General features: G+C 39.0%; 1 protein-coding gene across 2 annotated transcripts in view; it reads right to left on the reverse strand.

Moving 5' to 3' along the window:
- LOC137193086 (contactin-associated protein-like 5) overlaps window positions 1-15,858 on the reverse strand; it is an 81,318-nt gene that overhangs the window by 16,386 nt on the left and 49,074 nt on the right. For both annotated transcript variants that reach the window (XM_067604278.1, XM_067604277.1), the window contains 5 exons: window positions 12,845-12,951; window positions 11,670-11,789; window positions 8,670-8,870; window positions 2,326-2,482; window positions 1,565-1,692 (listed from right to left, as the gene is read on the reverse strand). In XM_067604278.1, the coding sequence (XP_067460379.1) occupies window positions 1,565-1,692; window positions 2,326-2,482; window positions 8,670-8,870; window positions 11,670-11,789; window positions 12,845-12,951 (713 nt within the window). The remainder of the gene's footprint in view (window positions 1-1,564; window positions 1,693-2,325; window positions 2,483-8,669; window positions 8,871-11,669; window positions 11,790-12,844; window positions 12,952-15,858) is intronic.

The following is a 15,858-nucleotide window of genomic DNA, read 5'->3' on the forward strand; positions in this document are numbered from 1 at the left end:
TTTTCCGTCATCCTCCTCACAACATGAGGAAGAGATTTGAAAAGTGAGGAGGAGAGAGTTGGTGAAACATGACGTCTGATCTGTCATGTGTCCTTCCAAAGACAGCTGGTAGGAAACCTGATGTGTGAGATGAGACATCTCTAGTGTTAAAGTATCCAGACCTCCTCCCTAATGAGGTGGTATGATAACGTCATGCTTTTTCCTTTGCTACTGAGAGAAATCAACTATTATTTGCATTTCCAAGAGGTCCTTTGTCAGGAAAATGTCAAGAAAGATCATTTAAAGTATTTGAACCAACAACCAAAGCAGTTGATTTTGTGGTGGGGACAGTGTTTGTATATCACACAGTATGTTGTTTTCCACCAGGTGCCAGCCTTTAAGCAATTTAAGTCTTACAGCTGTTAATTGGTGCACATATTGTGACAGCACCTAGATTTCCTGTTTGGTTTGGTTGCTGGGATCTGGGGAGTTGCTCTTTGGGAGTCATGGTTGACACCTGGGTAGGTGTGACTGCTGATCTATATACACACTCACCAACGACTTCATTAGGTACACCTGTGCAATCTAATGCAATCCATAAATTCCACATTTACGAAGCTTCTACATTTTCAGTTTTTGTTGACGTTGTCAGAAAGGTAATAGTTCTACTTTAGGTTTATTATTGAGCTGGTAGTGGATGGTGGCGGTGTACTGGACTAAATTATATTGAGAGGTGTTCTTAATATTTTGTTCACTCCATTAACATACATGAGGGAGGCAAAAAGTTAGGAACACTTTTCAATATAATGCACCCCAGTACACCACCACCACCCACTACAATCTCATTAATAAACATAAAGTAGAATTATCACCTTTCTGACAATGTCAACAAAAACTGAAAATGTATAAGCTCTGTAAATGTAAAATTTATGGCAGAGCTGTTGTATGCTTGTTATTTGCATCTGCTCTCATAGATTTTTTCTTCACTTACAGTACATGTTCATACATTGATTCTATAATTGTCCAGATTAGATTATGCAGTGTCTCGTAATTGTGTAAATGTCTCATAATGATTTAGTTTCCAATTGAATTAGCTCTCATTACAGGTATGATGTTTCTGGAAATATTCTAGACATGTATACATCATTATATAAACATTTTTCTATAATTCAGCCTGACACATTTGGTTTCTTTGGGGAACTTTAAACCTCTGTTTAATATTCTGGGGGTTTGAACTACATTTGACTGCAGATATGCTACTAAAAAATTGCAACCCTCTGTCCACAGCTCACTCTGGGACATGAAGCAGTGAATATCTACAGTCCCTTTCATGCAGGGCCTCTCTCCAGCTCTAAGCCCCCTGAGCTTCCCCCATTTGGCAGCACTGCCTGGCTGCACAACATGAGTCCACAGAGCCAGTGAGACTTGTAACAGAACAGATGAAGTTAAACTCTCTATTCATGGATAAACACATAAGCACAAGGTAAACACATCTTTTCAACATGGTTTGTCTCTGATCAACACAACGGCCTCCATCTGCAACCAAATCTGGCACAGTAGCTTCAACACTGAGGTGATCACCTACTGTCTCCATAACAACGCAGAGGGCCGACGTGGTAGACAGCCTGCGAGCCCGTTCTGTTGGTGTCTCCAATCACTATCTGGCTCACTGGTAGGTGGTCTTTATAGGAGAGGATTCCTGTGTCATTTGCCCTGTGACAGACAATAAATAAATAAATAAATAAATAGTAACACAGAGCCCTCAGGGGTTGGATGCCTTTACGGGGGTCCAGATAAAGGCATCCATTCTTCTGCATTAGCACAGAGCGCAGAGTAAACACATTAAAAAGGGAGCAATCTATCACAATGCAGACAACTCCCTCTGGAAATATGCAAACTGAGCTGAATCCAGGGAAGCTTTGGAGTGGATTAACATACAAAATGCAAAGAGCGTTTAATACACTAAAACTATAATACAGCCTTTGTTCCTCCATTCAGTGCTTAGAAATTAGGATCGTAATTGTAATATTATGTATAAGCCATAATTAATAATTTTGAAGTACACAATGGAATATTAAGATTTAGATGACATTGTCTACTGTGATCATCATACCACACAATCCAAAACAGGAAATTACGTGAGCATGATTTTTATTTTTTATTTTATTTTCGAGAAACAAATGCTGTTCTGTAGATATTCTGTAGATAGATGCAGATAGATGCAAAATAAAAACACTTCACAAATTCCAGATTGTGAGGTGCTTTTGGTGTCTGTATGTGATTTGTGAATTTTTTAGAAATATTCTTTCTGGACTTGAAATGCCTGTATATGTTTACATAATGTACCATGCTTCTGTATCCGCGTCACAGTTGCAGAAGTAGTTCATGTCCATGCAGTTCTCCTCCAGGCTGCAGGAGCACTGCTGAACTCCAGGCAGGAAGCCTCCCCAATAGCTTCGCTTCTCTCCCTCCCGGTCCAGCCACCAGGACAGCGGGCTGCCATCTGCAACGATACACCAGACAGTCAGTGACCACTGCCACTGTCTGATGCCTGAGAATGCCAAAGCTCATGTACGTAGGACAAAGTCATGGGTTATATTTAGAGCACTGTACTGTTGAGCTTTGTTGCTTTTATCTTAAAATACCAATATATATATGTGTGTATATGTGTATATAGATGTGGAAGTGCCCTGAAAAAACAGATAAACAAATACAGCAAACAAAAAAAAAGAAATATTCATAGGCAAGTGTGATACAGAAGTGAAATCTGTAAGAGGCAGCTGTTTCAAGAGGCCTATAGAATATGTAACAATAATTAGCAAAAAACCTAGCAGGTAAAATTGAAATTAAGGTAAACAAAACCTCACAAAATAATGAAAATCTTTTTTTTTTTTTCATTAAACAGATTAAATATTTAAGCACTGGGAAAGACAAAAAACAAACAATTCAGGCACTTATTTGTGTATTTGTTTGCACTTTAAAATACACAATATATACAAGATATAATAAATGGAGATATTCACATACATATATATACACAAACACATACACACACACAATATATAATAATAGAAAAAGCAATTAAAGGACAAGAAACAAATAAGACATTGGGAATGAAAAAAAAAACATTTCTCACAAGAGATGTTCTTACAGAAAGTAAAAACAGTTAAAAAGTATCTTAAATCCACCTATGTCCTCATCAGCTGAGCCCTTTTTATTCTCACTAAATGGGTTGTTTTCTCAGTTTTTTGTTTTGATCCTCTGCTAGCACCTCATGACAAGCTGTCTGTGAGTGTCACTGGGGCTACAGCGAAGCCATCAAAGGCGAGATTCATTACCACCACTATGGGGTTAAGTGGTCCAGCTTCAATCATCTGTCACACAACGTGATCCTGCATTGGAGATGAAACCAGCGAGCAGGGAAAAGCCCATTAAGCCTCATGTCACTATACATAATCAAGTGTCACATGCTTCCTACCCAGCATACATTACAGCTGCATTAGGCAAAGTTTTTATGTATGGATTCACATGTCATATTAGTAGTCACAGAGTGAGGCTGAGACAATGCGGGGTGCCATCAATTCACTCTGTTTGCTCAACACCACCTGGCAATCTCCTCCGAATAGGATGCAATGACCTATGGCTAACAGTCTAATGCCTTATTTAGACTGAAATTGGAGAGACGAAATTTACGTGTATGCAATGGCAAAGTGCAGACAGGGCAATAAATCATGTGGGCGAGAACTAAATTAGCTAGAAAGTCAACATTTGCATTACATAGGTTGAAAATAATACACTCTTTATTGTCTTTACCCTCTAACCCTATGCTTGAGTCACTGCAGAGATACTGCAACCCTACTGTTCTGCTGCTTGTTTTAAAATACTATTCAGACACCGAACAGGTTCACCAATAAGAAAAAGCAACATTCAATACTGATGGGGGAGGTCATCATACCATCTCCCACAATTTGGCCTGATATTGGCAGGATTTATTCTAAACAAGAAAGCAAATTTATTTTAATCGCACCATTAAAAAAAACAACAAAAAAACAGAGGCTAGATTTTGGTGGGCGTTGTGTAAAGCCCTGTAAGCAGCCACTAGAGTCTACGCCTCACAATACAAAAAATCTGGGACCAAACACTGATTATGGTGCTAGAAATTTCAGAAACTCCGAAATACAAAGAGTTCATATTATGGGAAGCATGGATGTTTAAAATCTATTTGATGCCAATGTTTCTATTGGATTCTTGTGACATTTTGGTCTGGTGGTGGTGGTGATACAGCAGGTCAAGGGATCTGACCAGTATTTGCTGAAATGTTTACTTCTCTACAAGACGTCTCAATAAAAAAAAAAAACATTCTGATCTGTAGCAAGAAAGAAACACAAAAACCACAAGACATCAAGACCAGTCAGGTGGATAAAGACGAATGTGCTGCATGCTTAAATGACAACTTTCTGAATGCTAAATTGCCACTGTAGGTTTCATGTAGACAGTTGAAACAAATACCTCTCAAATGTATCGGTACTGAAAAAAAACATGGTGCTGCAACATACATGAGGGGGCAAAGAGCAAAAAGACAGCAGAGAACAACGACGCTGGTGTTGTGAATCTTAATTACTTCTTCATTGTCATGTTAAAGGCCATTGTGTTGCCTCTAAGCAAACTTCATTCATTATGGTTATCAGCAAAAAAACGTGTGTTTAACGATGCGAATCAGACCGCAGCTGAACACAGTTGCAAAGATATTAAATGACTGAACATCTGTATTTTAAGTGAACAGTAGAGACTGATAGTAAAGAAGGGCAGAGAGGGGACATGTTATTCTGGATGTGAACCGGATGTGACCTCGGCACATGCCTGTCTGGAAGCCCAGTAGGCTGCTTGTAACAGCTGTTGTTTATATTTTTTCCCTATAAATTAGCATGATGAATGCAATTTTGTTCAATAATTAAACTGAATATGCTGTAAAGTGCGTTTGTTGTCAAAATGGTTGTTGTTTGTGTCTATAAACTCGACATTTGACATTTTTCCACAGGAGATATTTGCATTCAAACAACAAATGTAACCATTAAGCTATTGAGGTTGTTTCTGATTCAGGCAGCTATAAAATAACCTATTTTTCTGACTGTCTTTGGTGTCTGGTGTGATAATGAACTTGTTTGTTTGCACACACATGGTAGCAAGGGAATAGTGGAATCTGGGACTTCATGAATGTTTCATGAATTAAGTGCAAATGTTTGGATGTTTGGGACATCATAGGTGCCTGAGCACTGCAGGATGAATGCACACAGAAAGATTGGAGACCACCTTTCTAGTTATTGTGAAAATATGAATGAAGAGCAAATCAGGAGGAAGGGTGCTGAAGGGGCAGCGACTCCCAGTGTGGCAAAGCACAGACAGCCTGACTTTAAATTCACGATTTAACACAGCAAACAAACACTTCTGCAATGCTTCAATGTGCAGTCAACTCACACAACATCCACACTCAGTCCATATTCAGACCCACTTTAGCCCTGTGTGAATAAATACAGCCCCCTCATTCATTTAAAGTTCCCCTCCACTCAAAAATATGTTTTTCTTCTTGTTCCTACAGTTGGATGTTTGAGCTTCACTGTGCAGAATGATGTATGTGCACAGTTTGACACTACAAGTCTGTTTTATATTTATGTGCTGAAAGTGGAAAGTTTCTATGAACTGATTGGAAATATGATTTTAAGGGGCGGGCCTATGAGCAGGATTTGTGGCATCACAACTAGTTTGGAAGCCAATCCTGGACAAATATTCAATTTACACAAGTGTGATGTGGAAACCTGAAGCCTCCAGTGCACATACACTGAGAATGGACTTTACAGTGAAGTAGGAGACATCTTGTGTCCAACAGTTAAACTTATGTAATGAACAATATTTGCATATTCATAGATTCTGGATTTTTTAATGAGGGAGAAGGAGTTGTAGTGAACGAACCCAAGGATAGAAAAAAAAGCTTTCAGAAACATTATGATGTGTTAATCTAACAGTATATCTGAGTAAGGAGCACACAGACATAATGACCTCTTACCTCAAGGCATGAAAGATGTTAGAATAAAAACATTGAACAGATCTAAAAAAAAAAAAGAAGGCCAGCTTTTCTCCTCACCCCACAGATCAACTGATAGACTGTCCTCGCTTCTTATGCTCGCTCAAACTAGCTCATAAATTTGGGATAAGCTCACATTCCTGAGCGTCTCTCTCTCACTCTTCATCTCCCTTTCTATTCACAATGAGTGTCTGAAATGGTCAAAATGTCTGCTAAAATGTGTAAAAATATTTTTCTAGACTTGGCTAACCTCGGTTGTGTCAGAATCATCTAATTATTTTAAAATCATAAGAAATTCAAACTCTGTTTCAAAATTCTGTCAATTTACATGATATAAGACACTATTATAACCACCAAGGTGTATTATTAGCTATGGTTTGATTGCTATGATCATGTAGACCTTTCTTAATAGCTTAGCTACAGATCAGGAAATGAAGGTAGTCTGTATTTATTTGGTTAATCAATTTATTTGCAATTTCTAAGTGTTTTCCCACAGGTTGTCATGATAAGCCGACACTGACGACAGAAATGAGCAAGTATCCAATTGCATTACAAAAAATCCAATAGTCTCCAAATATTCTATCGGAATAAAATTATTTCCCTTTAAGTTGAAGGCCTGTTTTTCTCTCCACAGAAAGGAATTAATAAGTAATCCAAGGCATCCCCCAAATGAGCGCCAAAGATCCTATTGCTTCAAAAACACGCCTCCTAGACTATAAGAAGTTTTATAACTTTTGTCTGGTACTTGCTAGCTGCTGCTGCTGCTTCTTCCCTTTTATTCCTGGCCTTGCCTTGATGGCCCGTTCATTGTGTTTCGGGCGTTGTCTTTTCCACTTTTTTGAGTGCTGAAAACTCTAGAAAGAAAACTCCCAACTAAGAAGAAAGTCTGCAAAGATGCCTAAAGCCACAAAGCAAGTACCAGTTTAGTCATTGCACACCGTTTACAGTTTGAAAATCTATTATTTTTGTAATCTCCTATCTTTTATCACATAGTTAGACTTTTCCTATGACTCTTTTGGTTATTTAGAGCTCCAGCATCCAACTCTGCAGCCTGCCACTGAACGCACCAAGACAGGAACACACACCCCTGCTGTGTGTTTACTGCGCTGCCTCAGCTAGTGTGAGACTGGATTCACCCGCTGGAAGAAGTGCTGAACTAGCTACTTCACTGAACCTGCAGCGGTTCTCATCCAGCTGTCACACTGGCAACCCGAGGATCACCAAGTCAGCTTCTCCATGCTCGGCACTTACCGGGAAGTTCGTCTCATCATCAGCCATCCATCACCACAGAAACAGTAGGAAACCATCTGCCATGCGTTCTATCTCACAGTTGATGCAGAGCTCAGTTCTAAATTAAATTTTTATCGGCTTTAGTTAGAGTCTTGGCCCTTCATGGCACTTTTGACTTGTTTTTGATAACATTAATTAATTCATTCATTCTGTCGGCAATAACTTGTTAATTGAATTTCCCCCATTCATTCATTCATTCATTCATTCATTCTAGTTGTATATATGTGTATGCTTAGTTGTTCCCTATTCATCTCTATCCCTTGGTAGTTCAATAAGTATCTTGATTCATCACCGAGTTGTTGTATTTGTGTATTCCTTTACAACAGAGATGAAGATGCCTGTATTCAGAGCTCATGACTTTCAGATATAAGACTGATTCATTTTATGTAAATAATTTGCCCCCTAATTTACTGATTTCTTAATTTAATTAATGAACTAATTGATTCATTCATCAACAATCTTATGAGTGCATAATATTAATTTCCAAGTGTAGTACCCCCACAAAGTAGATGTCATTTTAAGGATTTTTATGTGGTAATTATACTTTGTTGTGAAAAAAACATATTAGGCACACATTATTGTTCCAAGCAGAGTATTTTTAAATTAATACATGTCTGGAGGGGATCTTTAAATAAGGCCACAGTGGGGCTGCCAATGCAGAAAGCTCTGGCATGAAAGTTAAACTCAACGTTTGCTGGACCACAATACACGTAGTCCTGCAAGACATCCACCTTGCCAAAAAATACGTGAAAATAAATACATGCAAGCGCACATTCCTGTTTGACTACTTTATCACATGAATGTCGTGATTCTACTGTTAACATCAACAAATAAGATGCCTAAGTTCAGAGTTGTAAAATCGTTTCTTAAAATATTCGCTGTGCAGTGTTTAGGCATCTCAACACATTTATCTGTTTCTCAAACTGGAAATCCTGGAGAGTATTTTATTGTCTCACCAGTACCTGAAGCAACATGCCCCCACCAACACAGCTTTTTGCATTTTTTAAATGCAGGGCTGTTTTTCATCTCACTAAGCCAGATATATCTCTTCTTCCTCCTACATGGGTTGGTACAAATCTGTGGATCACGGTCAACATGTGGTCAGGGGTGGGACCGACAGCCTGGTTAAACTGCTGAGTCTCAGCTGGTTAAACATTTGTTTGGTTCCTTACTGCTCTCTGTGACCGCCTGCACTGATCTGTCTCATTGACACTGTTCATGTTAACAGACACCAGAATGAGAATAAAATGATGATCTGATCATGACTCATAAATACTACAGTTCAGTGAAGATTTGATACTCAGAGCAAAATAATACTCACCTTTTGTGTTAAAGAGATGGGACTTCCTGCAGTTGTAAACCACTTCCTGTTGGCACTGCTCTGACCTTGATACGATGGCATGCAGTTGTTCAGCTGAGGCGCTGTAGTTGAACTTCATGATATGAGGTCTCTGAAGAGAGGAGCCCTGGACGGTGACTGGAGCTGTGCTGTTGTGGGTCAACACTGTCCACACCTTCTCGTCTAAAAGAAAGAAGTCGATCTGTTACAATGAACCCAGTGTAAACACCTTCTCCATGTTAGACTGTATGATCTCATCCACATCCGCTGTGTTAAAGTTAGCCTGTTAGCAAGAACCCACAGTTCACAACTTTTACTCAAAATATAAAACACCGTCTGTTTGCATTTACTCAAAACACCAGCAACAAATACAAAAAAAGTTACTCTGTTGGCATGAACCTACTGTCCACAACTCCTCCTCTAAATATAAAAACACATATTTAAGTAGGTTTCTTTTCTAAGACAATAATAAAATGAAATGACAGCTGCAGCAATCAATGAGGCAGTCTTTCAATTCAGCCACAAGGGGGCCGTGATTGATTTATTTTTAGCACTTTGTTAGAATTAATTGTTAAATTTACATTAAATAATTAACCTTCATGTCCAGCGTTTTTGTGTTTTAAATTTAAAATTCAGGTGGTCACAGAAGCTACTGTATATGTCACGTGTTTTATCATGATGTGTTCTTATGTGTGGTTACACCAATTTATAGGTTAGGTTCACCTGCACAATTTAATACAGCCCTGTGATAAATCCATTGTTTGTTAAGCTTAGAATGTTTGTGTTTTGGCTGGGATCTGAAAGGCATTGACTGAACTTTATGGACATTTCTGATATTGTAGTCAGTGGCAGTGCATTAGATTGCATTATAGTGAGAGTTATATTTAAAATTCTGTCTTTCTCATGTATGTAAATGGTGTAGGCAGACACAAATGAACACTTCAATGTATTGCAACCTAATACACTCTGTAATTTCAAACGTATTTGTGAAATTCATTTCAAGCACCTCGTGGATTCTTTTGAAAATTGGACAGGTAGACATTCAGTCCAGTGGATCAGCTGTGGTAGCCATGGTGATGCTATGACCTATTTGTGTTACTACACATCTCTGCATCATCGCTGAGTTCATTACTGAGTCGGTGAGGCATTCTGTGTTGCTTCCCGAATCATCAGTGTTGCTGGTGACATTTTATAAATACTCTCAGTTTTGCATCTGTGAAAAACTAATGAATCCACTTGTTTCTATGCAACAATTTGATGACCTTTTCTATTTTCTACAATTTATTTCCCCAAAATTAAATCTTATGATAGCTTCTACCAAAAAAAACCCAACACATTACCTGTATATCCAACTCTTGCTTAGTGAAACTGCCTGATTTTACATTCACTCATCTATAAATGGATGAGATGAGGACTCCTTCCTTTTTGAATCCTCACTTAGTTTGCATTATGGGCATTTCATATTTACTCTGCCTTACAGAAAACCCCTCTCCACTTTGGTTAGGTTAACAGGCTTATTTACATATCTAGCTTGAGGCACACCTACTCAGATATATGAAGGGAAGATTGAAAACACAAAATGCTGGAACACGACAGCAAGAGGCAGCAGCGCTCTCGTCTGTAATGACATCAGTGGTACATTAACCTTGCGAAGGACACAGTAGCTTGGGAAGTTGTGACAGTGAAGTGATGAATACTGTATCCGCAGTGTCAAACTTTACTGAATACCTTTTGTCCTACATGTGATGAGAAGGGACTATAGATCAGGTTGTGTTCCTTTCCCTGACTGTCAAATGTCACATCTCAGATGATACAGATCACATTGTATTCCTGCCTCAATAAGATCACACTGATATGTGTGATGGGGAGATAAAATTAGGTCCAAAATTCTAACTCCTAATGATCATTGCTTTTACATTATTGACATGGAACTGGTTAAACAAATCCAGCTATTTAATTAACCTTTTAAGGTCAAATGAAAATGTTGGTACAACATCATATCTCAAAAACTATTGAACAGATTGACATGATATAATGAGATCCATGATATAGATGTTTGTGCTTCCAAGAGCATGTTTTGTAAAGATTTTATTGACCCTCATCTTTTGTCTTCCAACAGGTCAATCATTTCACCTTGACCAACACATAAATACCATAACATGGTATTTCAAAAAAGACTGAGATTTGATACGGATATTACCCACATGATGAATACTACTGTTTTGGTTAAACCACAATCAGGTCCAAAAATATCACTTCACAACAAAATCCGATCAGACTGGATAGATCTCTGTTAAATTTATTTAACACACTTCTGTTCTCCTGAGGATGAACACTCTTCATTTTGGACACTACTCTGTAGCACCACACTCAGTTTGAAACGTCAGCCTTACACACAAAATATCTGGTAACTTAATGGCACCACAGTGAAATTTACTGCCCATTAATGCTCCTGAGGGGATGGACCTATTTGACTTTAATGGCCCAGTGGCCTAATGAAATGATTTCAGTGGAACCTGAAAGGCAGAAGATGCTTCTTGTGGATAACTGAACTAAGGGGTGCTTGAATTATTTGCTTGGGACAACATGGTAACTTCTTTTCCATGTTTTTTTTTTTTTTTTTTCAATTACAGTTAAAGACAGGATAATGACACATCATGCTGCTGGTAGATTATTTTCTCTTCTTTTATGAAAATAAGAGTTTATGACCCAATAACAGATGAAATGAGCTGTCAAGATTCTACATTTTTGCAGTGTAACCACATGGACATTTATATAAGAAATGTTGTAAACTCTCGGAAACTGCCCTGAGTGACCATAATGATCTCTTACGAGATGGTAAACTATCTTAAAGTCCTTGGGGGCATGAATCAATGCAGAGTGAAGTGGACTTTAAGTGAGTGGACTCTTTACTCTGAGCTTTCTGCCAGTTCCCAGTGGAAAAGAGTAAGGGTGACAACATGTGGACTACAGTGATCTCACCTGTCATGTTGCAGTATACCTGTGTGGGCCCCAGGGGACCACTCCCATCTGGATCAATGGAGTAGAAGCCCGAGGAGCTGCCAATCAGCTTGTAGGCCTCACAGGATAACTCGTAGATGGCTGGAAGAAGCAGAGCGAGGACAGAAATCAGCTATTTCTCACAATCAGCCCATGCTCCAACAATTTTCTTCCATCTGAGTCATATGAGCACATAATCATCTTTCATTTAAGTGTGAGCTAATCAGAACTTATTGTTTCTGGAGTCTAAAAAAGGTGAAGTGGTGGCTGTTGGTGATGAATATTTTAGTTCTATCTTTTGAACTAGATATATCCATGTTCTGATGCAGGTTATGGTAGAATAAATGCCTCTGATTGACTATAGAAATGTGAGGTCTTTCCATTGTCCTTTGGAAACCATATCTCTATGTCTAAAATCTCATCTATAAACAAAAAAATATCCAGTGGGATTTGAAGGGTTTTATGAACATCATTTTAGGACACTTTAAATCACACGTTAAGTATCCTAAAACAAATGGCAAAATTGCAAACTTGGACAGGTAGGTTTCACTGGCCAATGAGAATGTATAATAGATGAAAAAGCTGGAAAATTTGGATTGTATGTGTTCCCTAGGGAGTTTATGATGTTTTCCTTAAAAAGGGCCTATTTTTAATTCAAGAGATGCTCTTTTCTGTCATGTTCACTCTGTCATATAAAGAGAACTGTGTTTGCCTGCATATAAACAAGAAATCAGTATTCTGAGGCAGGGGAGTTTCACACATAGATTCCAGCAGCCGTCTCCATAGCAAATATCAAGGTGATGTTGCAGAGTGTCAAAAAGTGACACCTGTGAGAAAAAACTCCCACATGTAGATTTAGTCTAAAGCAATTCAGTCTAATGCTATTTAAGGGTATAGCAAAAAACAAATTCTCAGAAATGTGAAAGTGAGAATAGCAGCAATGATTGTGAGGTCATGTCAAATTGTAGCAGGACATGCTGTTGCTTTGCCTCTCAATTGCGAAGAAAGATATGGAAGCACTGAGCAAGAAAGGTAAAGATGTGTGTGCTGAATCAAATGACACAGCTCAGTAGTCCTCTAGCATATGGGGAGGTGCAGAAGGTGTAATAGTAGGTATGAGATTAGGTAAGGAAAGAAAAGTGAGAACTACTGCTCACAGTTGTGACAGGTGGCTCCAGAGTATCCTGTTCCTGAACAGTCGCAGGAGAAGGAGCTCCAAGACTGAGAACAGCGGCCTCTGTGTTCACACAGGTTAGGAAGGCATCTGTAAAAAAACAAACAAACATGTTTTTACAGTTTTTACTCGAAGGTTTATTATAGATTCATCTGCTTATTCATTTCTTGATTGATAAATGAATTGTGTGGTCTATAAAATGTATACTGGGTATTAAATAATAGCCAGTATAAATGGTTGTTTTGTCTGATGAACATCCAAAATATTAAATATACACTAAAATTAAACAGATAAAGACAGCAAATCCTTTCATTAAATGAAGTTATTATAATAACTAAGTTCAGGAACAAGACCACGCCCCGCTCCTTCTCACCAATTCACAACACCTGCGCCTTGTTAACCCAAATCACCTGTGCCTCCTGGCCACATACCTGCGCGCATATATAAGCACGCCTAGCCTCCACCTCTCCTGTTCGTCTCGGTTCTCTCAAACCCCACCCCCCCAAAACCCCATTCTCCTCTCTCCTCTCATTAGGCGACACGGTGGCTCAGTGGTTAGCACTGTAGCCTCACAGCAAGAAGGTCCTGGGTTACGAACTCAAGCTGTCCCGGGGCCTTTCTGTGGTGAGTTTGCATGTTCTCCCCGTGTTTGCATGGGTTTCCACCGGGCACACCAGTTTCCTCCCACCATAAAGACATGCACGCCAGGGCCTATACTTCCATCCTAGTAATTCTACTCTCTTTCATCATAGGAACCACCGGGGGATGATGAAGCAAAAAATTGCTCATCTAGACGTGCCCCCACCCTGAGTCTCCATCCCCGGGTTCCTAGACGCTCCAGCCTCAACTCAACTCTAACCGGTCACTATCCATCCAATTCGACTCCTTCATGACGGGGACCCACATCCGCCATCCATCGCCTCCCCTCGACCCTAACATCCATCACCCCTCATCTTATTCCTTCCTGAATCATCTTGCTGATCAAATAAACTATTTAAACTATACACAAATGGCATGGTAAGTTAGTGAAACATATACTATGCAGGATTTTCCTAAAAAAACAATGTATAGACTCACACAGAAGTAATCCCTCTCAGTCATCACTTATGACCCACTAGAAATGTGTGGCGGTGTATGTATCTACAGAGACCCTGTCCTCTGTCTGTATTTTCTCATTTTTTATTATTTGGTGTGTTTGGGACACTTGTGTTATTATTAGCCCCAAGCTAATAACAGCGCGCAGGTGTGAGGTCAGGATTCGTAGCATAGCAACCAGGTTACATCGCTTTCTCCGTCTCTCTGCTCTACTCTGCTCTCTGTCTCTGTGTCATGGATGTATAAAGAGCAGCAGGTCTGTGTGTCTGATTGACCGAGGGCGGTGCTGAGCTACACACACGAAGAGCAGAGAGACCACAGCGGACAAGATGAAGCTCTGCATTCATACAAATTCCAGCAACGCGGCACCCTCCTGCAGGGCTGTGCGGAGGTGTAGGTGTGTTGCTTTAGAATGTAACCGCTGTGAAACAATCTCTCCATTCACTCTAGCTCGCTCGACCACCACTGCTCTCTCTCTCTCACCCTGCTCGAGCCAGGGAGGGGGGTCCAACTTTGAATGCTGTGGGTTTACAAACACCAACTGACAAATATTGCATAGCATACCTTTAAAGAAGCTGCAACCAGAGAATATTTGGCATTTTTGCTTGAAAAATGATTAAAATGACTAATCGATTATCAAAATAGATACTGATTGAGTTTCTCGTTCTTATCAAATAAGTGTTTTCAGCTCATTTATTTATAATACACTTTTATCTACAAAGTCTGCCAATTTAACAGCAATTTGGTAAATTCAGAACAAATAAAGCTATTACGAGTAGCACAAAACGATAACAATTTCTTGACAACAAAACAAAACATCATACAAACCTCTGAGGCATTTGTCTTAAGTACTAATAGGGATATTTCCTTTGTTAGCATTTGCAAACTAGATCTTTTATTTATGAGGTAAGTGAGACCCCTGCTCACAGGTTGTCTTTTATTCTTTTTTATGCTGTTATGAACACCAGCTTTGGAACTCTTCCAAAAAACAAATTACTGTTTAATCATGTTTTGTAAAGTTGCATAAAAAATCCAAATGACTGTGGAATGACAGTGTCTCATACTGTGCCCTCTGCATTTGAAAAGGCTGACACAGTGGTGGTGTTTCTCTAAAAATAAAATTACTGTCACCTTCAGAGTGTTTATGGGATTTTACCACAATGAGCACTTCACAGAAATTCCAAACCACACTCTTCTGATTAATAGTCCCTTCCTCAAGCCTCCTTCAGTTTCACATAATTGCCAGCCTTTCAAGCATGCATCTATAATTTCATACACTTTCATCTGCTACCTGTTAACTGCAGCGGAGCAGGCCAGCCGCAACACGGATAAGATTGCAGCCATTGGTTTAATTACCATCAAGCTATTTTCTGTTGTCGTGTTCCTGGATGTCCTTACAGGTCATGAAACTATAGTATAGTAGCCAACACACATAAGTGCATGCTGATCGTAAATTGAGTCATAAGGTTTAATTGGACACATGGAAAAGGAGATTAATTCTGATAAAGGTGAACTTTCTGATACAATTAAATTGAAGTATAACTGCAGTCATTAATGGGCCATAGCATGTGAAATGAAAATTAACATCAATTCAGTTTTGTAAAGCTGAGTACAGCTGCCTCACGTCACGTCCCTACAACAGACTACAGCACAGAATGTTATAAAGACATCAAAAACTCATCAAAAAGAAAAAGAAGAAAAGTGTGGATAAAGCCACCCACTCACATTTCTGTGTTGCAGTACACATATATACATATGCTGTATAAAATAATGCCTCTAGACACGCTGTTTCATAGGATACATCACACATTTTCCAGGCTCGCATCTTTTATATGAAATTACATTATGCTTGTTATTATACATATTAACAAGAAATGAAATGACTAATGTGATAAAGGTCCC

Source organism: Thunnus thynnus, chromosome 11 (assembly GCF_963924715.1).
Source record: "Thunnus thynnus chromosome 11, fThuThy2.1, whole genome shotgun sequence".
Classification (NCBI taxonomy): domain Eukaryota; kingdom Metazoa; phylum Chordata; class Actinopteri; order Scombriformes; family Scombridae; genus Thunnus; species Thunnus thynnus.